General features: G+C 44.7%; 1 protein-coding gene across 3 annotated transcripts in view; it reads left to right on the top strand.

Annotated features, from left to right (window-relative positions):
* NINL (ninein like) overlaps positions 1–25,115 on the top strand; it is a 107,823-nt gene that overhangs the window by 25,017 nt on the left and 57,691 nt on the right. For all 3 annotated transcript variants that reach the window (XM_067707426.1, XM_067707425.1, XM_067707424.1), the window contains exon 2: positions 23,060–23,253. In XM_067707426.1, coding sequence (XP_067563527.1) covers positions 23,071–23,253 — 183 coding nt within the window. In that variant the 5' untranslated portion in view covers positions 23,060–23,070. The remainder of the gene's footprint in view (positions 1–23,059; positions 23,254–25,115) is intronic.

Genomic DNA, 25,115 nt, shown 5'->3' with positions numbered 1-25,115 from the left:
CAAAAATAAAATTAATTAATTAATTTTTAAAAATTTGAGTAGAATTATAGGACACCCAGCTGGTATCAGAGAATTGCTTGGTGGTGTGGGAAAACACACACACACACACACACGCGTTGGAACTGGGTGTTAGAATCATTTTATTACTTTTGTGGATAATGACTAATGGGTCCTTCTGTCAGTATCTTCTTCTTATTCTGGATGGTAGTTACATGAGTGTGTTCTCTTTGTAAGTATTCCTTGAGCCATACTTTTATGATTTGTGTACTTTTATCTTTGAATATTTATTCTTTTTTTTTTTTTTTTTTTTGGCCACACTACATGGCAGGTGGGATCTTTCCCAACCAGGGATCGAACCTGTGCCCCCTGCAGTGGAAGCGTGGAGTCTTAACCACTGGACCACCAGGGAAGTCCTGAATATTTATACTTCAGTATAAATTTTACTTAGAAAAAGTGTGTTAGTGTTCTGTTTATCTACCTGGAAAATTATTCATGATATATTGTTAATTGAAAAAAAAAGTTGCAGTAATATATATTATATTGCCCTGTCTTGTAATTTTAAAAATACTAAAAAAAAAAAAAACCCAAAAGTATAAATAAAAATATTTGTGACACTGTGTTGATGAGGGTATGAGGATACAAACTACTGGTGTGTTCCATTTAAATTTGATGCAGAGCATTTGGCCATATCTATCAAAATCGTAAGTGTGCAGATCCTTTGTCCCAGTATTTCCATCATTTGTAGTAATACATCTTTCAGATGTGCTAATGCATGTGCTCAATGACCTATATATAAGATTATTTACTGTAGTATTGTTTATAACAGCAAAATATTAGAAATAATCTATGCTTTGCTCTTGGATCGGAAGAATTAATAATGTTAAAGTGACCTTACTACCCAAAGCAATCTACAGATTTAATGTAGTCCCTATCAAACTACCCATGACATTTTTCACAGAAGTAGAACAAGTAATCCTAAAATTTATATGGAATCACAAAAGACTTAGAATTGCCGAAGCAATCCTGAGGAAAAACAACAAAGCTGGAGGCATAACCATTCCAGACTTCAGACAATACTACAAAGCTACAGTAATCAAAACAACTTGGTATTGGCACAAAAACAGACATATAGATCAATAGAACAGAATAGAGAACTGAGAAATAAACTCACACAGCTACAGTCAATTAACCTTTGACAAAGGAGGCAATAATATACAATGGAGAAAAGACAGTCTCTTCAGCAAGTGGTGTTGGGAAAGTTTGACAGCTGCATGTAAATTAATGAAGTTAGAACACTCCTTCATACCATACACAAAAATAATCTCAAAATGACTTAGACTTAAATATAAGACATGACACCATAAAACTCCTGGAAGAGAACATGGGTAAAATATTCTCTGACATAAATTGTACCAATATTTTCTTAGGTCAGTCTCCCAAGGCAATAGAAGTAAAAGTAAAAATTAACTAATGGGACCTAATCAAAGTTATAAGCTTTTGCACAGCAAAGGAAACCATAAACAAAGCAAAAAGACAACCTATGGACTGGGAGAAAATATTTGCAAATACTGCGACTGACAAGGACTTAATTTCCAAAATATACAAATAGCTCATACAACTCAATAATAAAAAAACAAGCAAAAAAAGAAATGGGCAGAAAACCTAAATAGACATTTCTCCAAAGAAGACATACAGATGACCAATAGGCACATGAAAGGATGCTCAACATTGCTAATTATCAGACAAATGCAAATCAAAACTACAATGAGGTATCACCTCACACTGGTCAGAATGGCCATCATTAAAAAGTCTACATATAACAAATGCTGGAGAGGGTGTGGAGAAAAGGGAACCCTCCTACACTATTGGTCAGGATGTAAATTGGTGCAGCCACTATGGAAAACAGTATGGAGGTTCCTTAAAAAACTAAAACTAGAGTTGCCATATGATTCAGAAATCCCACTCCTGGGCATATATCTGGAGAAAACTCTATTTTGAAAAGATACATGCACCCCAATGTTCATAGCAACGCTAGCAGCACTATTTACAACTGCCAAAACATGGAAGCAACCTAAATGTCCATCGACAGATGAATGAATAAAGAAGACATGGTATATATATATACAATGGAATACTGTTCAGCCATAAAAAATGAAATAATGCCATTTGCAGCAAAATGGATGGACCTAGAGATCATCATACTAAGTGAAGTTAAGTCAGAGAAAGACAAATATTATATGATATTACTTATATGTGGAATCTAAAACATGATACAAATGAACTTATTTACAAAACAGAAAGACTCTCAGACGTAGAAAACAACCTTATGTTTACCAAAGGGGAAAGATGGGGGGAGGGATAAATTAGGAGTTTGGGATTAGCAGATACAAATTACTATATATGAAATAGATAAACAACAAGGACCTACTGTATAGCACAGGGAACTATATTCAATATCCTGTAATAAACCATAATAGAAAACATGAAAAAGAAATATATGTATTATATATATATATATATATATATATATGATCAATGTATGCTCATTGATAGGAAATTGGTTAAGCAAATGTGGTACATGTAGGTGTAGCAAAGAATGAGGAAGCTCTTTCTATAACTGAGTGATATTTACATTTACATCTTAATGTATTTGTGCATACACATACGGAATAATATCCAAGATAGGTTATTCAGTAAAGAGAATTTCAGGTAAAACTTCTGTTTCTAGGTTATTTAACTAACCAAACCATCCCTTCTTTTGACTGGGGAAAGTAGTAGAAGTATTCCATTTACCTGCAGTGGCTTGTAGTATAATACAACTTCTGTGGTTCAAAGAATTTGAAATCTTGAATGTAGTTTAAGATTTGTCTCAGAAGACCCAACACAGCCAAAAGTAAATAAATAAATAAATTTATTAAAAAAGGATTTGTCTCAGATTGTTATTGCCCACAGAAAACTATTGGCAGAAGCAAATTGAACATTTTCTCCAGAGGAAGATTTAATTATCCCATGCATCAAAAAATAATACCCCAAGTAATTTTTCATGTACAATGTTCACAGATAGTCAATTATAACAAGACACACAAAGAAACAAGATACTATGAACCAGGACCAGCAGGAATAAAAGACAACAGAAACAGAGCCACAAAGACATGAGATATTAGAATGATCAGACAGAGACTTTAAAACAAATATCCTAATCATAACAAAAGAAATAAAAGCCAAGCTTGGAAATTTCAGCATGGAATTATTCAGTAAAAAATAATAAAAAGTTACACAGCAAATTAGAAAAGAACACAATTGAAATCCTACAACTTAAAGATACGGTGACTAAAATTAAGCCATCGATATGGACATGCTTCACAGTAGATTAGATGGAGCTGGAGAAAGAATTAGTAAACTGGAAGGTGGGTAAGTAAAAATTATACAGAATGCAGCATGTAGAACTAAAGAAGTGATGGGAATAAGTGACAGAGTGGCTTGTTGGAAAAGTTCTAACACATTGTGATTTGAGTCTTAGCAGGAAAGGGACAACAGTGCAGAGGCAATAATTGAAGAAATAATATATGAGAATTTTCCAGAACTAATGGTACATCAGCCCACAGAGTCAAGAAATTAGTGAATCCCAGGCAGGATAAATTAAAAAGTACATCATAGTGTAAATGTATTAATAGAAATGAGAGAAAACAAACTAAAATAGAGATTATTAAAAGCAGCCAGAGAAGAAAGACAGATTACTTTAGGGGCAGCAAATAGCCCACAACTGCCTTTTCAACAGTAACAATGAACAGAAGATGGATGATTTTCAACATGATAAAGGAAATCTATGCCCAGTGGAAACATCCTTCAAGAATGAAGGTGAGGGGGCTTCCCTGGTGGTGCAGTGGTTGAGAGTCCACCTGCCGATGCAGGGGACACGGGTTTGTGCCCCAGTCCAGGAAGATCCCACATGCCACGGAGCGGCTGGGCCCGTGAGCCATGGCCACTGAGCCTGCGCATCCGGAGCCTGTGCTCCGCAACGGAAGAGGTCACAACAGTGAGAGGCCCGTGTACCACAAAAAAAAAAAAAGAATGAAGGTGAGGGACTTCCCTGGTGGCACAGTGGTTAAGAATCCACCTGTCAATGCAGGGAACATGGGTTTGAGCCCTCGTCTGGGAAGATTCCACATGCCATGGAGCAACTAAGCCTGTGTGCCACAACTACTGAGCCTGCGCGCCAGAACTACTGAAGCCCATGCACCTAGAGCCTGTGCTCCACAACAAGAGAAGCCACCACAATGAGAAGCCCACACACTGCAACATAGAGTAGCCCCCGCTCACTACAACTAGAGAAAGCCCGCACGCAGCAACAAAAACCCAACTCAGCCATAAATTAATTAATTAGGGAAAAAAGAATGAAGATGAAAGGAAGAAAGTTTAAACAGACAAAAACAGTTTGCCACCCACAGACCCAAAATGAAATTCTAAGTGCTGTACTCTAGGCAAAAGAAAGATAGTTCTAGATGGAAAGTCAGAAATGCAAGAAGAGGGACTTCCATGGTGGCGCAGTTGTTAAGAATCCGCCTGCCAATGAAGGGGACATGGGTTCAAGCCCTGGTCTGGGAAGAACCCACATGCCGCGGAGGAACTCAGCCCATGCGCCACAACTACTGAGCCTACGCTCTAGAGTCCGTGAGCCACAACTACTGAGCCCGCATGCCACAACTACTGAAGCTCTCCCACCTAGAGCCCATGCTCCGCAGCAAGAGAAGCCACCTCAGTGAGAAGCCCGTGCACCCCAATGAAGAGGAGCCCCCACTCACTGCAACTAGAGAAAGCCTGCTCACGGCAATGAAGACCCAACGCAGCCAAAAATAAATAAATAAATTAATTAAAATAAAGGGAAGAAAATGAAAAAAAATGCAAGAAGAATGGGAAAACAAAAAAAACCTAGTGAGTATGTGGGTAAAGCAGTGAGCCTTGACTATAAGTAGGGTTGGGAACTACCTTAGAATGTAATCATGTCGGGCTGGGTCATTTAGATTTCCTGCTGTAGTCAAGTGGAAACATTTGGGCAGACTGTTTTTAACCATCACTCGAAGACCCTGGAGAACTAGGAGGCAGTAAAACATGAACAGGTCAAGCCCTGGAGGGGGTGAAAACCCAGGAAGGGGAGTCTGGCCTTTGGGGCTGCATTGTTGTGGGACCGTCATACACTCTGAAGGATGCGAGAAGGCTAAGCAGCACTTTTGACAGCCTCACAGGGTCAGGTGGACAGAAACTGGTGTCCAGACCTCACCAAGGTAGAGCACCTGGCAAACTGCTTGCCTTTAGGTTAGGACCTGGAAGATCATTCCCAGGAGCAGGAGTGAACTGGAACAGATTGGCCTTCTCAGAAACCAAACCTCATTTTTATTCATCTCAACCTGTGATTTTTTTTTAAAATTCTTTTCTTTTTTTTTTAAACCCCACATTTGTTTATATATTTATTTTTTTGGCTGTCTTGGGTCTTCGTTTCTGTGCGAGGGCTTTCTCTAGTTGTGGCAAGCGGGGGCCACTCTTCATCGCGGTGTGCGGGCCTCTCACTATTGCGGTCTCTTTTGTTGTAGAGCACAGGCTCCAGATGCGCGGGCTCAGTAGTTGTGGCTCACGGGCCTAGTTGCTCCGCGGCATGTGGGATCTTCCCAGACCAGGGCTCGAACCCATGTCCGCTGCATTAGCAGGCAGATTCTCAACCACTGTGCCACCAGGGAAGCCCTCAACCTGTGATCTTGACTTAGGATGTTATCAGAGTGCTGAACTATTCCAAAGGGCATAATAGTTTATAAAAGAATTAATTAGAGAAATTAAAAATTGTAATAACTAACTAACGTTAACTTAGTGGATATGTTTAGAATATGCACCAATGAAGAAAACGTTAGGATCTTACAGAAAACATCCAGAAGGAAGCATGTAGACAAAAGGAGCAAAAATGTGGACGAGAGAGGAGTGTTAGGGACACAGAGGATGGCGTGAAAGGGTCTGGCACCCCTGTCCTTGGAGTCCTGGAAGGAGAGGAGAGGGAATGGGGCAGAAGCAATATTTGAAGATATAATGGCTGAGGATTTTCCAAAACTGGCAAAAGATCTCAAATCATGATCAAATCCTATGAGCCTCAAAGGAATATACACCTGCAAATATAGTGAAACCAGTCGTTTCTCACCTGCAAAATGGAATAGGGTTGTTTTAGTATTTAAAGAGTTTCAAACAGTGTAACAGTAATGTGACCTGAAATGTTAATATCACATGACCTCCGTCCACAAGCTGTAAAACAAGGAAGGACCTCCTGCCCATGCCACCTAATGGATTATCGGCGTCCACACTCCCATCCTGCCAGCTGCTCCCCCAGCTGTCCCCTCCCCCACTGGTCTCCCTTCCATGCTGCTGCAGAGTTGATCACAAGTTTGGTACTGCATATAAATTACAAACCTTAAATTCAGGTGTGTAGGGAGTGTCGTTCTGTCTATGATGCACCATGGTTTCTTTTACGAGCCCACATTCACCTATTGCAGGTATGTCACTGGGATGCTCTTTCCTTCTCCACTGTCTTCCCCGTGGGGAAAGGCGTGGGAAGGACAGTCCTTCTCGACCCAGGCACACACAATCCGGGGTGCATGGTGTGTATTTTTCATTAAGGGAATGAGGTATTGTTCAGGCTTTCCTCGTGACCCGTGTTACCCCACTAACCCAGCTGGAATTTCTTCAGGCCAGTTTGCACCGCCTTTGAACCAGAGGAACGTATCTTCGCTGTGGAATGATGATTCTTTTTCTCAAAGTTGTCTCTAACCATAAAGGAAATGAGAAAAAGCCTTTCCTGATGTTGCCCACAGGCCACCGGTTAGGGACGCAGTTGCTCAGAGGAGTCGGGACACCCAGGACCCATCAGCGCACGGCTCCATTTAAAGTGCCATTTCTCCAGCCTTTGCCTTAGATCACACTCTTCTTTTCCCAAAGTGCTTCAGTTAAGATTCTAGCATAAAGCAAGGATGAGAGAGAACTTCTGGCAGCAGAGGGGTGGAGAGACTGCAGGTCCCTGAGGCCTGTGTCCTCACGTGCAGCCGTGGGGAGGTAAGTCAGTGTACAGCTGCTCTGGTTCAGGGGGGCTCTCATCAGAGGTGAAGTTGCTCATTTATTGGATCCCCGAGCTAATGGCACACCAGGGGGGCCCATCCAGAACCTGTCATCGAAGCTGTGAGGACTGACCAGAGAGCTTGTTTGAATTCCTCTGTGTCTCCTTCCTTTTCCCAGGACCTGCTCCGTCCCTCTGTTGCTCTCTCCTGGGCTTAGCCTGGCACCTGGATCTTTCCAGCCTCCCGAGGGGGCGTTTCTAGACCTGGCTGAGTTGACTCCACCCGAAGGCCTTGGCCAGGCGTGGAGCCCACCCTGATTCCCACAGAAGATCGTTGGGAGGTGGTGTCTGTCTGCGTTGTGTCAGCCTGGCTTGGAACAAAACCTCTGGAATCCACTTCAGTGTTTGATTAATAGGGTAAAGGTGCAGTTGGCCTCACAAGCCCAGAGGATTACGTATTACAGTTCTTTTAATAGATCTTTTACTTGAGTGGAGGAGGGAGAAAATGAGAGAAGGCTTAAGGGAAATAGCTTTGTAATACATTCACTTTTCTATGTCTGTTGGGCAGTCCCTTTTCCTTTGAGTAAATGTGATGTGATCCAAATTGTCTGGAAAAGAGAGACAAGTGCCCTCCGTTATGTTATGTTGGATGTTTTATTTATATGTTCTTTTTCACTGTCCTGTCAGCTTTGAGTCCATTTCTGATCCATGCTATTTTCATCTTTGGCTGCATATTTGTGGATGGCCATGTGTACAGCGAGTTGGGCTAGAGCCTAGTAAATACTGTCTTTCGTGTTCTGAGACTGACCTGATCAAGTTTTTCCATGAAGACACATTTTAAAAAACATTTCAGTGTGTTTAGGACATTGTGAAGTTTGTTGGAAAGAATGACAAATGTAGTTGTCATTCTGAGTGTCTGAGTGTCATTCCAGAATGTCGATTCTGGAGCTCCAAAGTATCAGGGCGTTTCCCTATTGATGTTTAAGACGGGGTCTGTTTAACCACCATGCACTGTGCTCCAGTACCTCTGGTTACATAATTAGTGTTCTGCTAATGATGCATAATGAGTTTCTGCCAGTCTTTGCATGGATGTCAAAGAAAAATTCATGTCACCTTTTCCCCAGCCCAGAGCAGGAGAGGGAGAGAGAAAGTGAGACTCAGCAGATGTTGATCCAGAGTCCATGCAAAGGCCAGAGGAAGACAGGAGACAGTGTCTGGGAAAAACTTGGTTCTGGGGGTTCCGGGTGTGGGAGGCGTGGACCCAAAGGCCTGGTGTCTCTGCGGCCTCACCCCTGGACACCTGCGGAGCTCAGTAGTGAGTGGAGCCCAAAGATATCATCATGCTGGACCAGAGAGAACTAGGATGTCAGAGCATGGAAGGTGCCTTGGGCCATGAGGGTTGGCCTCATTTGGTGTCTCAGGAAGCCCAGGCCCTGTGAGCTGAAGCACCTTGACGGAGGCACACAGCTGCTTCCTGACCACACCTACCAGCCGGGCCATCCCAGGAGCTGCAGCAAAATTCTTGAGGACCTTCTACTTCAGACTTGTAAGATTCTCTGTTCAATAAACCGTGGACGTCTCTGTCGCTGTATCTGGGGTCTTTCTTCGGTCTCGCAGCAGGGCAACTACAAGGCTTGCAGCCCAACAGGTGGCTATAGTCCAGTGTGACTGGTGTCCTTACAAGAAAAAGAGATTAGGATCCAGGCAGACGCAGAGGGATGACCATGTGAGGACACAGCAGGAAGGAGAGATACTCCAGAAGAAACCACCTCTGCCAGCACCTTGGTCTTGGATTTCTAGCCTCCAGAACTGTGAGAAAATACATTTCTGTTGTTTTAAGTCACCCAGTGTATAGTACCTTGTTATGGAGCCCCGGCAAACCAATCCACAATCTGATAAGTGGAAAGTCATATGTCATTGTGCTTCGTTTGTATTTCTCTTCTGATGAGTAAGTACAGGTAAGCATCTCTTCACATGTTTAAGAGCCGTTTGTGTTTCCTTGTATGCAATCTAGTTCCTTTGCTAGATCACTTAAGATGTAAATCTTTTTCATTATTGATTTTAGGGGCTCTTTATTAAGTAAATTAGCCTTTTGTTGTGATTTATATTAGAAGTTTTTTTCTTTGCTATTTATCTTCTGATGTTATTCTTTTGTTCATAGAAATTTTGACTTTTAAGTCAAACTTCCCACTCTTTTTTTTTTTTTCCGGTACGCGGGCCTCTCACTGCCGTGGCCTCTCCCGCTGCGGAGCACAGGCTCCGGACGGGCAGGTCCAGCAGCCATGGTTCACGGGCCCAGCCGCTCCACGGCATGTGGGATCCTCCCGGACCAGGGCACGAACCCGTGTCCCCTGCATCGGCAGGCAGACTCCCAACCACTGCGCCACCAGGGAAGCCCACTTCCCACTCTTTTAAGGATGATGCAAAAGCTGCATTTCATTCTAGTTCTTTTATAGATTAATTTTTTGTTTGTTTAAATTTCTGATTCTTCTGGAATTTACTTTGCTGAAAAGAATGAGATAGGTATCCAAAAAAAATTTTTTTTTGACATATGGCTAATCAGTTTTTTGGGTAGCGTTTCCTTGATGAATTATTTTCTACTTTGCTATGCAGTGTCACCTGGATCATATGCTAGATTCCTGTGTACATCTTCATCTATTTTTTTTAGACGTTTTGTGTTTCTGTTCAGTGGCTCTTTTTCTCTGGACTTACACTAATAAATACTACCTTGTTTAAATTATTGCAGCTTTGTAATTGTTTTAACACTTCATAGGGTTGGTCCTCTCTTATTCTTCTTCCTTTTCAGAAAACCCTGACTTTTCTGCTTATTTATTCAAACCTTGGAAACAATTTGTCTATATCCCCCAAATACCCCATTTTTTATATATATATATATATATAATATATATATATATATATATATATATATAATATATATATATATATATATATATAGTTGTTGTTGTTGTTGTTGTTCTGCAGTACGCGGGCCTCTCACTGTTGTGGCCTCTCCCGTTGAGGAGCACAGGCTCCGGATGCACAGGCTCAGCGGCCATGGCTCACGGGCTCATGTGGGATCTTCCCGGACCGGTGCACGAACCCGTGTCCCCTGCATTGGCAGGCGGACTCTCAACCACTGCGCCACCAGGGAAGCCCCCCCATTATATTTTTACTGCAGACACGTTAAATGTATAGATGAAGGAGACTTGTGCCTCCTTCTGCAAGAACGTGGTATCTCTTTGCATTTGTTAAAGTCTTTTCTCTGTGCCTTTCAGGAACATTAAAACATTTCTTCATACAGATCTTGCACATTCCTTAAGCTTATTCCTGTGTATTTATTTTATTTATTTATTTATTTTTGTTGGGGCTTTGTTGCTGCATGCGGGCTTTCTGTAGTTGCAGGGAGCGGAGCTTACCCTTCGTTGCAGTGTGCAGGCTTCTCATTCTGGTGGCTTCTCTTGTTGTGGAGCATGGGCTCTAGGTCTGTGGGCTTCAGTAGTTGTGGCACGCGGGCTCAGTAGTTGTGGCTTGTGGGTTCTAGAGTGCAGGCTCAGTAGTTGTGGCGCACGGGCTTAGTTGCTCTGTGGCATGGGATCTTCCCAGACCAGGGCTCAAACCAGTGTCCCCTGCATTGGCAGGTGGATTCTTAACCACTGTGCCACCAGGGAAGCCCATCCTGTGTATTTATTTTAATGTAAATAGGCCTTTTTCTTCATTATATCTACTAACTGCTTGTTATTTGACTATAGGAGTGAAGGTTACTAATTTTTTTGTTATTAACTTTGTAACTAGTCAGATTAGTGAATAGTTTTCATTCAGATAATAAAGCATTTACTAATAAATTTGAATCTTTAAAAAAATGTTTGTGACAAATGTAGCAATGAATTGCAAAGCTCTGGGGAATCTAGCAGTGCAGGTCCTTGTCTGATTTTGGAGACTTTCAGAACTTTAAGGCGAAATCTGTGGGGCAGGCAGGGGTCTGTGTTGTTCCTCCTGCCCCGGTGTAGACTCGATGTCTCCCAGTCCCACAGGAGGTCCCATCACAGGCAGTGCCAAGCAGGGCCTCCCCTCCCTCTGCTGACAGGTTGCCACCCAGCCTGCACGGCGTAGACCCTGCAGCCTCCATGAGTTTCTGCTCATCTGATAGTTTCTATCTTTGTATCTTCATGGATTTCTAAAATTAATGATTCACCTGGACTAATCAAGCATCCGTGTGTTCACAAGCCAGTTTTCCTCTTGGTTGGCTGTGTTTTCATACCCAACCAGCCCACTTCACATGCTGCACAAACTGGACGTCTCTGCATGACCAGTTCCTACCCAGACATGGTTGAACCTCCCTCTGCTGGTGGCAGTATCTCTAGCCAAGTTTTCTGTCAAGTCAGAGGCCTTTCCAGTGGTCTCTTCATTTCCATCGATTTCTGCCTTGGAATCATCAGCAAAATCCTTGCTACTAACATTAGTTCATGAGAGCAGCATCTGGAGCCTAGCATATAGAAGGGGCTTAGGAAATGTTTGTTCGTGAATCTTTCTTAATCAGTCATTTGGACTTCCCTGGTGGTCCAGTGGTTAAGACTCTGTGCTCCCAATGCCGGGGGCCTGGGTTCGACAATCAGGGAACTAGATCCCGAGTGCCACCGCTAAGACCCAGCACAGCCAAATAAATAAATAAATATTAAAAAAAATAAGAAGTCTTTTACTTTATTTCCTTCCATATGTGAAAGATGAAATACGTATTCTCAAAAGCTGTTAAATCTGTATGATTCTGTTTGGGCTGCCATAACAAGTACCATAGACTGGATGGCTGAAACAATACAAGTTCATTTCTCATTGCTGTGGACCCTGCAAGTCGGAGATGCAGGTGTTAGCAGGGTTGGTTCTGGTGAGGACTCTCACCTTGTTTGCAGACGACTGCCTTCTTGTTATCTGCTCACATCTTAGCTCACCTGTGGGGAGAGAGCTCTCTGGTGTCTCTCCTTATAAGGACATGAATCTTACTGGATCAGGGCCCCACCCTTGTGACTTTATTTTACCTTAATTACTTCCTTAGACGCCCCATCTCCAAATACAGCCACACTGAGGGGTTAGGCCTTCAACATATGAATTTCAGGGGACACAAACATTTGGTTCATAATAATATCTTAGCCACTTTACCTTGTAAGCTTTCTTTTCCCTTAAATAAAAGTGCATGGTGTAATTCACATATGGTGATGGCTGAAGAAGTTAGCTTTGGAATGTTTAGGAAGTTCTAGAATTGAGCTTGGAAGATACTCCTGTGCTCTGAGTGTGTGTGTTCCCTAGGTTCATATGTGGAATCTTAACCCCCAAACGTGGTGGTGTCAGGAGGTGGGGTCTTTGGGAGGTGCTGACGTAGGTCAATAGGGTGGAGCCCCACGAATGAGATTACTGCCCTTATGTGGAGGCCCCACAGAGTTCCCTCATCCCTTCCACCAGGTGAGGACACAGCTAGAAGGTGCCAGCGTAAGACTCAGGAAGTGGGCCCCACCAGAACGTGACCAGGCTGGCGCCTTGATCTTGGACTTCCAGCCCACAGAACTGTGAGCCATAAGTTTCTATTGTTTATAAACTACCATCTATGGTATTTTGTTATAGTAGCCATAACAGACTAAGAGAGATATGGTCCCCCATACACTGTTCCTTACATGCAGGCTATTTTAATATCCCCAAGATTCTTAAGGACAAGCCCATAGCATTTTGTTGACTTTAATTAGGGTATGTCAGAGTCACTTTTCATTTCTTTTTATTTATTCTTTTTATTGCTCCATGAAGAGTACAGCTAAAGTATGATTCACTTTTAGACAATTTGTCAAGTGTGTCCTATTTTTCCTGTCTTGGAGAGTGTCTGACTTTGTAGCATCTGTGAGAAGCAGTTTAGGCCACATGATGTGCGAATGTTACCCAGCATGGACTCCATGGCTTTGCATGTTTTTGGTTCCGTCACACCAGTGGAGTGAAGGAGCCAGAGCTGCCAGGTCTTATGAAGAGTCTTACAGAAAATACTCATACAGTTTTAGAAATCACCTTGGGGGAGGGGCAACAGGAGTGGCTTTGGGGAAACAGTTGGCAGGTTTGCTTTGTTTTGCTTTATTTTCCTAAAACATCCGTCTTCTAGCCGAGACAAAACAACAGGAGTCCGTCGTAAAACACGTACCTGCCACTGTTCCAGGAGGTGGGTGTGGAAGGTCAGCGTTTTGTTTTTTTCAAATATTTATTTATTTATTTGGCTGTGGCGGGTCTTAGTTGTGGCAGGTGAGATCTAGTTCCCTGACCAGAAATCAAACCCGGGCCCCCTGCAATTGGGAGCGAGGAATCTTACCTGCTGGACCACCAGGGACGTGCCATCAGCGTTTCTAATACTCTCCCTCTTCACTGTTTGAAGTTGGAGTGTAACGTATGGAAGAAAAATGCACAGAGGGGCTTCCCTGGCAGTCCAGTGGTTAGGACTCTGCTGCAGGAGACGCAGGTTAGATCCCTGGTCAGGGAAGTAAGATCCTACATACCAGGAGGCGCGGCATGCATGCATGCATAAATAAGTAAATATATATATATATATATGTATATGTATATATATGTGTATATATATATGTGTGTGTGTATATATATATATAGATATATATATATAGTTGTATATATATAGACACACACACACACACACAGAAAAGTGCACAGATAATGATGAACTGTCACAGTGAACACATCCATGCAACCGCCATCCTAGTCAGAAGCAGAGTATCTCAGGAACTCCAGAACAGCCCCTCATATGTTCTCCTATTTATTATTCCCTCCCTGCCATCCACTATCTTAACTTCTAACACTATCGATTGATTCTTCCTGCTTCTGAACTTAATGCAAGTGGAATCCTGCAATATCTGCTTCTTCCATCATGTTTGTAAAATTGAGGTTGTCATGTAGTTCATTCCTCTCCATAGCTTTACAGTTTCCCAGAATATGCCACCAATTACTTATTTTTACTACTGATGGATATTTGGATTGCTTCTAGTTTGGGGTGCTATGAATAATGCTGCCTAAGAAAGTGTGTCTTTTGGTACACAAATCCATGGGTTCTGTTGAGTAGGTACCTAGGATTGCCATGTTGTAGAGTGGGTATGTATTTAACTTTGGTGGATAAAACTGAGCAGGTTTTTAGAGCTCTTGTGCCATTGATACCCCCACTAACAAGATCTGAGAGTTCCAGTTGCTCCATGTCTCTACCAATACTTGATATGATCAGTCTTTTATATTCTAGCCGTGGTGTAGTATATTGATAAAGCTTTACACAACTGCCCCCCAAAGCCCTGAACTGTAGCATCTTCCAACGACTGTGTGTAAATAGTCCCACCAGAGAAGATTTTAAGCTACCAACGTGATGCCATTGAGACAGAATTGGATGGAGCTGTGAACAGTGAGTGTGAGCAGCTCCAGCCTCTTGGTTTTACCCATCTGGTACCTCTTGAAAGCCATCAAAGTCTAAGACAGGAGAAGAGGCCAGCAGGGAACCCATGGGGGATGCTCTTTGGTCACTGAGCTGTATACAGTGTGTACAGTTATAAGCATCAGCAGGCATTTACATGGATAGAAGGTCTCACCTGGAGCTTAAGGGAAGCACCACACACTTGGAATGGCAGGGAAACGTTCCCTTTGCACCCTACCTGTGCCCGTGTATCCTCCGTCCACATTCTTCAGCTGACTGAGGAAATCCACCTCTGTGCTTACTTATAGGATATCAGGTCCTCATCTGTGAAATGGGTGATTGAATGGCGCTCTTTGGGGTTCTGATCGCTGCTCTCTTACAAACATCAGCCCCCTGTTTTCATCACCTTGCTCTAAGTGTCTGATCTGGTTCCAGAGTTTCAATATAGTTCCTTCTAGTCACTCTTTATGGCTCAGTTTTGCTTTGGTGGAGTGTCGTCCCCTGCCACTTTGCATGACGCCACCTCTCCCCAGTGTTTTTATTTTTATTTTTATCTATTTATTTTTTAGGCTGCACCGTGTGGCTTGTGGGAATCTTAGTTCCCTGACTAGGGAATTGAACCCAGGCCCTCGGCAGTGAAAGCACAGAGTCCTAACCACAGGGAATTCCCTCCCCACTGTTTTTTTTTTCCCTCCCCACTGTTTTTAATCATACATTAATGATCCTTACCCTATCACCTATTACAACGGGGATTCAAAATTGTAATTTTCCAGTTCTGTCATTTCTTCTACACTGTTATTGGCTATTTTTAGTAAAGAAGAGAAACTATTGCTTTCTTTATCGTAGAATTTTCTAGTTGAATTTAAGTTAGAAGTTGATATTGATACTGAGAGTAGGTTTTCTACATTTGCATATATGTAACGATACATATAGAGAAAGCTCATTTTTTTGTATGTAGAACCTTATGTGGATAACCTTGTATATGTATAACTAATTATGTATGTATAATATGTATAACTACAGTTATGTAGATGTTTTATAACCATTGGGTCTATAGCTATAGTCCTAGCACAAATAGAAGTACATGTGGTTATAAAAATCTTCAGGGGCTTCCCTGGTAGCACAGTGGTTGAGAGTCTGCCTGCTGATGCAGGGGACACGGGTTCGTGCCCTGGTCCGGGAGGATCCCATGTGCCGCGGAGCGGCTGGGCCCGTGAGCCATGGCCTCTGAGCCTGCGCGTCCGGAGCCTGTGCTCCACAATGGAAGAGGCCACAACAGTGAGAGGCCCAAATACCGCAAAACAAAACAAAACAAAAATCTTTAGGAACCAAGAAGATATTGGCCAAAGGGTACAAAGTTTTTATGTTAGGTGAGTGGGTCCCACAATGTTTTCTTGAGGAGACCCTAGAAAGCAGGTTTTCTAGGACAATTTTAGAGTTTGATATCCTTATAGTTTTTAGTCTAAATATCTACTTTGTAGGAAGAGCAAATACTATATTAATTGCCAATTAAATGACGCATCAGCTTATTTTTATATTGTTGGGATTGGAAAATCCCTTTAATAAAAATGATAGCTTCTCAAGCCTTATTGCTGAGATAGTTAGGGCCGATGTTGGCAAAGTAAATAAATAGTATAAGTTTTTTTGTTTTTTTTGTTTTTTTGTTTTTTGCTCTACGTGGGCGTCTCACTGTTGTGGCCTCTCCTGTTGTGGAGCACAGGCTCCGGACGTGCAGGCTCAGCGGCCATGGCTCACGGGCCCAGCCGCTCCGCAGCACGTGGGATCTTCCCAGACCGGGGCACGAACCCGTGTCCCCTGTATCAGCAGGCAGACTCTCAACTACTGAGCCACCAGGGAAGCCCAATAAATAGTATAAGCTTTGAAAAACAAGAAAGAAGACATGAAAACAGTTAATGCAGAAATTAATCCTACAAGCTCAGAACTGCTGAAGTATGGAGGTTGATTACAAACCCCAAGGCTATTTGACATGGTGCCAAGACCTGCTCTTCTGGAACCCAAGGCTGGGCTTCAGTGTTTTATCTGGGTCGTAACATCCTTCCAGATACAGAACGTCCCATCTAGAATGCTACCTTGGTGCTGTTCATTCTGGGTCAGCAGGCTTTTACAGGTTCTTATGGAGGGCCTTGTTTGGAGTTGTTTCTGGGTGTGATGCTCTGGGTCCACAGACATCGGCACACCCAGCTGCTTGTGAGAGACCACAGTTCTCTGTGGTTCCCTGTCCTTGATACCCAGCGGGTTTCCAGGGCCACAGATTAAATTCCCTCATCGCTGTGCATCAGTTAAATGCAAACCTACACCTTCCCTCCAGAGGGCTGCGTGGTCCTGCAGGGTGCTGGTCAGCAGCTGTTTCTTGGCCCGTATCCAGTATGTTTGAGGGCAGGTTTTTCTCCCCAGGATGAAAACAGTGTTTTGCTTCACCTGGTAGCAAAGTTTATGCTCATATATTTAATTAAGCTTTATAGCGTTAGACTTGTTGAGAGTCTACTGATTCCAGTTTCACAAGAATCAAACCGTAATAAGCCAAGGGCTCCTCTTTACCTGGAACATTGTCCCCCGTCTGCAGTCAGCACTGAACGCAGCTGGGTTTTCTGATAGTTTCGATGTGTGGACATTTATGCATTGTGGAATCCAGAGAGGATTAAATAATTCAGTTTGGGTGAAGAAGAAACTGAAGAGGCCCTTGGGTGTTTATTATTTATAACGACCACTTGGCTGTGCGGCCTGCACTTCGCGTGTGAGTAGGCCTGGGCGCCGAGGATGGGTGGCGTAGGAGGCGGGGCCCCGCCTGAGAGGTCCCCTGTTTCTCTTCTCCTTCCCGGGGTTCTGTGCAAGAAACAGACGAACCTAGGGGTCGTCTAGGCGACGGCGTTCTCTGCCCTCACACACAGGCCTCAGGGCGTTTGAACAGAGCTACAGTTTCCCTGCTGGGAGGGGCATGGTTAAGGTCCTTGTCCTTCTCACTGTTGTGTTCTGTGGTTTAGGTTGATTGCTTTTCCCAGTCAGGAGGAGCGGGGTTTCCCAGTGACACATTTCTGGAAATAGGATTTGAGCAGCAGGAAGGCTAGGAGCCTGGGGACCGGTGTGCGGGATGGTGATTCTGCTGTCCTTCGTGGTATGATGAGTACCAGGGCCTGGAACCTGCCCCTCCCCTCAGCAGCCCAGCAAAGGTGGTGTTTTAGACCCAATTTGACAGAAGCTCTGACTGGCCCAGAGCTGAGCCTGGCCAGGGCCCTGCAGCCTTGCAGAGAGGCATGGGGATAGGGGATGGATCACCTCAGCTGTGAAGGCAGTGTTGCCCATGTCTGGGGTCTTTTAGGGTGGCCTTTGCACGGTTCAGGAAGATTCTTATGCTTTAAAATGTTCTCAGGGAGCCCTTGGCCGGTCTCCTTTGACCTCGGCAGCAGGAAGGTGGCCTCTGGGCTCCCCACGCTGCAGTGATACCACTAACGTGCAGACAGCAGGGTTTAAGGGGGGATCTGGTGCCTGGAGGCTAGGGGGGTCAGATGCTGGGACCTGAAAGGGGTTGACCTCAATCCAGTCCATTTCAGTGTCGGTTTGAGAACTTGTCTTAAGTACCCACCGGACACCAAGAGCCAACTTTGCAAACCAGTGTGGAGGGTTGTGCAGCTGCGTGTCCTGAGAGCATCCTCCATCACCTCCTGCTGTGTCTGAGATGCGGTGCCTGCTGAGCCCCCATCCCTGCCCACCCCATGCCCACCCAGTGGACCAGCAGCAGTTGGACGGGCCCAGGAGGGAGGCCTGCTGGAGGGAGGCCTTCAGAACCCAAGGCAAGAGCAGACGCAGGGTGGGGTGGGGTGGGGGGGCTGCACAAGGGTTAGTGTCTTCTTTCGAGGAAGAGCCCAAGTGAGGACACAGTGGTCCCTTGCTTAGCGAGATCATCCTGCTGAGCAGACCATCTGGGAGGCGGCACCGTCCCCTCCCTGCCCTTCACTCCCATTTTGGTTGATGACGCGGTGCTCCCAGTAGAGAGGGTTTGGATGGGCCAGAGCTCAAGTCAGCAACCCCGACCGCTGACCAGGGCGAGTCTCTCAACTCGGGCTCTGTGCTGGCTTCAGGGTCTCACTGTAGGGGTCCGGCGGGAGGTGGAGCCAGTTCCCCAGGTGAGGAGGGCGCACAGCAGCTGTGGAGGTGCTAAATGCCGTTGGACTCCTGTCTGGAGCTGCTTTATGGAGGCCTGAGAAGCATCCCCTGGGCCATAAGCGGGCAGGCTGCTACCTCGGATCGCCCTCACCTCGAGGCTTCCCTGTCTCTCCCACCCCCCACGGAAGATGCGCTGTCCACCTACCACAGGGACGCTGTCTGGGGCACAGTTACAGTTCCATTCTTGTGCCCAGCTTGGCTTTACGGAGGCTGTCTTGGTTTTTCCATAATTACTTTTTAACATCCTTATTCTTTTCCAAATGGTCCATCAGTTCTGTCAGAAACCACCCATGTTGGGGACTTCCCTGGTGGTCCAGTGGTTAAGACTCTGCGCTCCCAATGCAGGGGGCCCAGGTTTGATCCCTGGTCAGGGAACTAGGTCCCGCTGCAACTAAAAGAGCCTGTGTGCCACAACTAAAGATCCCTCACGTGGCAACGAAGATCTCACATGCCACAATGAAGACCTGGCGGAGCCATATAAGTAAATAAATAAATATTTTTTAAAAAAGAAGAAGAAACCACCCATGTTGTTTTCCACATGGTCCCACGATACGGGACCGTAGGGTCCCTAGTGGCCAGTTTGTGTGGATTGCACTGTGGCCCTGCCCCAGGCCACCCTCCTAGAACGGTGTCCACTGCTTGCAGGGGACCCAGATCTACAACCTGCATCTTCCTCCTCCTTGGCTGAAGTACCCGTCCGCTAGCTTCCAGACTGGTGAAAAGTGCGCTTTCCTCAGGATGTCTTTCAGCCTCCAATCCCATTTTTGCTGCAGGAGTCGCGCCTGGCGCTGAGTGCAGAATGGCTTTTCTCTCTAGACATTTTTAGGACTTGTTTGTTTGCTCTGAAGTTTCTTGAGGATTTACTCAGTCTGGATGTTTTTATTTGTTGGCCCTCACGGTGGGACTTTGCAGTCTCTCTGCTTGGAAAAGTCTTGTATTTTTCCAGAACCCCCCTTCCCATCAGCTGGTTGCCTTTCCTGGGCTTTTAGAGGATGCCTGGACTTTGGGTGTTGATATTGAATTTTTTTTTTAAGGAAAGAAAATCCAGGTAAAAGTGCCACAGAACAGAACCAGGCAATTTCAGAAAGCAAGCCACCAAATATTGAACTTTTTTTCCTTAAAAAAAGTTTTTTCTTATTTTTAAATTTTTAATTGTAAAAAACACGATGATATAAAATTTACCCTCTTGGGACTTCCCTGGTGGTCCGGTGGGAAAGAATCCGCCTTCCAATGCAGGGGACGTGGGTTTGATCCCTGGTCAGGGAACTAATACCCTGCATGCCTCAATGAAGATCCTGCATGCCACAGCTAAGACCCAACACAGCCAAAAATAAAATAAAATAAAATAAAATAAATAAATAATATAAAATTTAAACAAATTTACCCTCTTAATCATTTTTAAATATACAGTTCGGTAGTGTTAACTGGTATCCACATTACTGTGTAACAGATCTCTAGGACTTTTTCATCTTGCAAAACTGAAACTCTGTACCTGCTGAGCAACCCTTCCTATCCCCCTACCCAAGCCCCTGGCACCCACCACTCTACTTCGTCTCCTTGATTTTGACTAGTTATCTTACGGAAGTGAAGTCATACAGTATTTGTCATTTTGTGACTGGCATATTTCCACTCAGCATAAGGTTCATCCATGTTGTGGGAGGTGACAGGATTTCCTTCCTTTTAAGGCTGAATAATATTCCATTTTATTGATATTTTCTCTATCCATTCTTTTGTCAATGGACGTTTGGGTTGCTTCCACCTCTTGGCTGTTGTGAATAATGTTGCAGGGAACATAGGAGTGCAGGTAACTCTGAGATCCTGCTTTCAGTTCTCTGGGGTGTATACCTGGAAGTGGAATTTGCTGGATCATATGGTAATTCTATTTTTAGGTTTTTGAGGAACCTCCATAGTGTTTTCCACAGCAGCTACACCATTTTACATTCCTACCAAGAGTGCCCAAGGGCTCCAATTTCTCAACATCGTCACCAACACTTGTTGTTTTCTGTTTTTTGTTTGCTTGTTTTTTTTTTTATAGTGCCCATCCTAATGGGTGCGAGATGATATCTCACTGTGGTTTTGTTTTGTGTGGACCTAATTAGAGATGTTGAGCACTTTTCATGTGCTTGGCCATGTGGTGGCCGTTTGTGTATCTTCTTTGGAGAATTGTCTCCTCAAGTCCTTTGCCCATTTTTTTAATCGGGTTACTGGTTTCTGTTGTTGAGTTATAGGAGTTCTTTACTTGTTCTGATCATTAACCTCTTAGCAGATGTATGATTTGCAAATTATTTTCTCCCATTCTGTATGTAGGTTGCCTTTTTACACTGTTGATTGTTTTCTTTGATGTGCAGATTCTTAAGTTTGATATAGTACCACTTGTCTATTTTTACTTTTGTTGCCTGTGCTTTTGGTGTCATATCTAAGACATCGTTGCCAAATCTAACATCATGAAACTTTTCCTCTGTTTTATTGTTTTAAGAATTTTATAGTTTAGATCTTATGTGTAGATCTTGAATCCATTGTGAGTTCATTTTTGATTATGGTGTAAAGTAAGGGTTGAACTTCATTCTTTTGCATGTGGATATCCAGTTTTCCCAGCACCGTTTATTGAAGAGATTGTCTTTTCCTCATTGTGTGGTCTTGGCCATTTGGAAAATCATTTGACCACGTATGCAAGGGTTTATTTCTGGGCTCTCAAGTGTGTTCCATTGGTCTATGTCTGTCTTTATGTTTTTTGGTTACTTTATTGATTTTTAATTTCCTTTTCTTCTCTGTCTCATTTTTGGTCTCTTTATTCGGGTACACTTAATAGAAGATGTATTTTGTCCTTGTCTTCCAGTGTTGCCATTGAATTTTTTATTGTGATTATCATACGTCAATGTCAGGAAACCTCCCTTGGTGTCTAATCATCCCTATTGTCCAGTAGTCTATCTTGTTGCATGATTTTAATGTTTTTCCTTCATCTCTCTGGGGATATTAGTTTCTCTCTCTCTCTCTCTCTCTCTCTGCGTGTGTGTGTGCTTGCGTGCGTATCTTGGGTTACTCCCCTCTCCCCTCCCACATGTATCCCCCTCCAAATCAATGCCTTCAGCTTCCAGCAAATGGGGGTGTGTGAACAGCAGGATTCTGAGCCCCACTCAGACTTCTACATGACCCCTGAGACCTTCCATAGTTCCAAGGTATTTAGGGTGTCCAGTGACTTGTCACTTGAGCCCTTTTCTGGGACTCTGGAGTCGCGGGGAATCCACGTGCATCAGTGTGACTTCAATGCGGTGGTCGTGGTACAGACCTGAGCCCGGACTGTATTTCCCAGATGAAGGTGCCCTTGGAGTTTTTCCAAGCCTTCTTGGCCCATCTCAGCACTGAGGTTTGTCATGTGGTATCTCAGCTACAGAAAGACCCCCCCACACACACAATCCTGGGACGAGAGGAGGGCGAATTCCATAGGGCACACATGACCAGAAGCAGTGCCTCCTTTCTCCCAGTGTTTTTCCCAGGACTTTGAAAGCAAAGCATGGACCTTATCTTGGGTGGGGGTTAGGAAGTGTCATAGCAAATGGCGGCTGAAAGATCTTTTTGCCAGACCTGTAGAATGCTGGGCCTGAGTCACACCACTAGCCTGTGCCTGGACGGCCAGAGTCGAATCACCTGCTGTCTTGGGACAGTGTCTCAGATTTCTGGGGATGAGGGAAAGGAGAGGAAAAGAAGTGTTTCTGAGTGGTCAGGAGCTGACCTGTGTGTTGGGCAAAGCTGGCATGACCGAGGGGATGTGGGCTGAGTGTGCAGGGTCCTCGCCCCTGAATCAGCCCTTGCATGGAGGCAGGGGTCGGGGGGAGGCGGCAGACCAGCAAGTTCTCTCAGGAGGGGGATGGCCTGTCATTGCTCCTGGGAGGGCCCTCGGTGCCCTCTGACCTCCAGCCTGAGTTCTGCCCAAGACCGGAATCCTGGGGCAGAAGTTCGGGCAAGTGTGCCAGGCGTCCAGGCGGCCCTGTGTGTATATGTTTAGAGAAAAAGTAGAATGTATATTTGCCAAAGTAGTAAAATGATTTTTTTTTTCAGGTGGTGAAATTTTGGATGATTTTCTTTCTCTTTATCTCTTTTTTTCTGATTATTCTGTAATAGATACTTTTTTACAGAACAAAGTAATTCTGGTTCTTTGAGCCGGTGAGGGAGAACGAGTCCCGTGGGAACACGTTTCTGGCCTCTCCTGATTTCCTCCAGCGTCACGTGTCCTAAGACGACCCTGGTGCCCCTTCCCACACGCCAGCTCCTCCCCTGCCCTGGGCCACACTGCCTGGTGCATTGCCGTGGAGGGAGGTGGGAGTGGCAGTCAGAGGGCACCGTTGTCTTCTCCCTGCGTGCAGCCTGCGATGGGATGGACGAAGAGGAAGAGAGCCACTATGTCTCGCAGCTCAGGGATGTCTACAGCAGCTGTGACACCACGGGGACAGGCTTCTTGGACCGGGAGGAGCTGACCCAACTCTGCCTGAAGCTTCATCTGGAAAAGCAGCTGCCTGTCCTTCTGCAAACACTTCTCGGAAACGACCACTTTGCCAGGGTGGGTAACTTCATTGACTTCATTCTCACAAAGAAAAGCACAGAGAGCGTGTGGTTATAGCTGCTGGCATCTGAGAAATACCAACTGACTGGAGATACTCGTCAAAGGAAAGTTAGGAGGAAATGGGGTGCTGTTTTTCCTTCTGTGCAACATCTATGTTGTAGAAAGAAGTTCCTTAAGATTGCTTTTTTAAAGCATAGTAACTTCCAGAGATTTGTTTTTGTTCTGTTTTTTTCAGAAAGATGCTTGGGTGATTCGTCCAGGGAGTGGAAGGTTGGTATGGGTGGTGCATGTGGTTCACAAAACACAGTGATCTGTGCGCAGCTCACACACTGGGTCATTCAGAGGCAGCTGCAAAGTACCTCGAAGGCACATTGTCTCGTAAAATTACCCAGCGTGAAATTCATCCAGCAGCTGGACAGAACATTGCCCACTGCTGTTGCAGGAACCAAGGCTCCCTGTGTTCAGAGTGTATCTCTATGAGTGTATCTATCCCAGATAGGAAGTAGGCACTCAGAGAGTTCTTTTCTCTAGGAAATTCAAGGTCATCTAGAATGGTAATCTGGAGCCTGGACCACAACTTGCTTTCCTGATTGAAACATTAAGAAGCTTCTTAGTGTTCCTGCTTCCTAAATGTGTCCAGATGTTAACACATTCGTTTTAAAAAGAGTACCTGGAATTCCCTGGCAGTCCAGCGATTAGGACTCCGGGGTTTCACTGCCAGGGGCCTGTGTTCGATCCCCGGTCAGGGAACTAAGATCCCACAGGCCACATGGCGCAGCCCAAAAAAGAAAAAAACCCAGTGGCTATAATCTTACCTTTGAAGGAAGGGCATTTTTTCCACAGAACTCAGTAAAACTCTTTTCATTTTGAATGAGAAAAAAATCTAGCTGCAAATATTCTGAGTTGACTTTTGGGCAAAAACAAATGAAGAAGAACAACCAAAAACCCCTCCCTGCTGGCCCTGGGGGAGGGTCCAGGCGGATCTGACCTCCTGTTACTTCCCCCGAGGCCATGTGGCCAGAGCTGTCAGCAGTGCTGCACCCCCTGCGTGGAGGACTCAGCCTCACAAACCCACTGCACCCTTTTCTATCTCTTTACTCTGTTCCTGCTTTTTCTTTCTGGACTTAAGAATCAGGTGTGTTCTTGATAGAAAATGTCCTAGCCCCTCTTGATATCACCTGGAATTGTATTTGGAGGCTAGATAAGCAAAAGGCACATTTGTGAAAATCAACACTCTGGTTAAAACAGCACAAACAGGGACTTCCCTGGCGGTCTAGTGGTGAGGACTCTGCGCTTCCACCACAGGGGACACAGGTTCAATCCCTGGTCAGGGAACTAAGATTCTGCATGCCGTGTGTGGCAAAAACAAAACAAAACAAAACAAAAAACAGCATGAACAGATGGTTTCCTTGATGATTTTTTTGCGGTACGCGGGCCTCTCACTGCTGTGGCCTCTCCCACTGCAGAGCACAGGCTCCAGACGCACAGGCTCAGTGGCCATGGCTCACGGGCCCAGCCGCTCCGCGGCACGTGGGATCCTCCCGGACCGGGGCACGAACCCTCGTCCCCTGCATCGGCAGGCAGACTCTCAACCACTGCGCCACCAGGGAAGCCCCCTTTGATGATTTTTGACAGTTTGGAAAATTCAAAACCAAAAGAATCACTATGGGGCCCAGATTCATTATAGGATGTATCATTCCCGGCCTTTCTCTACTTTGTGCTTTGTCTGTGAGAAGGGGAGCGTGACCTCGAAACCCTGAGTTACACTTGGAGGAAGGTCAGTGTTGGAGTAGCTGCAAAGGGAAAAGGGCTGTTACCGTTCCCCTGCTTCATCCACAGGCGGGGGAGCGCACACAGCC

The sequence above is a fragment of the Pseudorca crassidens genome, chromosome 15 (genome assembly GCF_039906515.1).
Source record: "Pseudorca crassidens isolate mPseCra1 chromosome 15, mPseCra1.hap1, whole genome shotgun sequence".
Taxonomy (NCBI): Eukaryota; Metazoa; Chordata; class Mammalia; order Artiodactyla; family Delphinidae; genus Pseudorca; species Pseudorca crassidens.
Note: the sequence above shows the minus strand (reverse complement) of the source record. Positions and strands in the feature narration are given on the sequence as shown.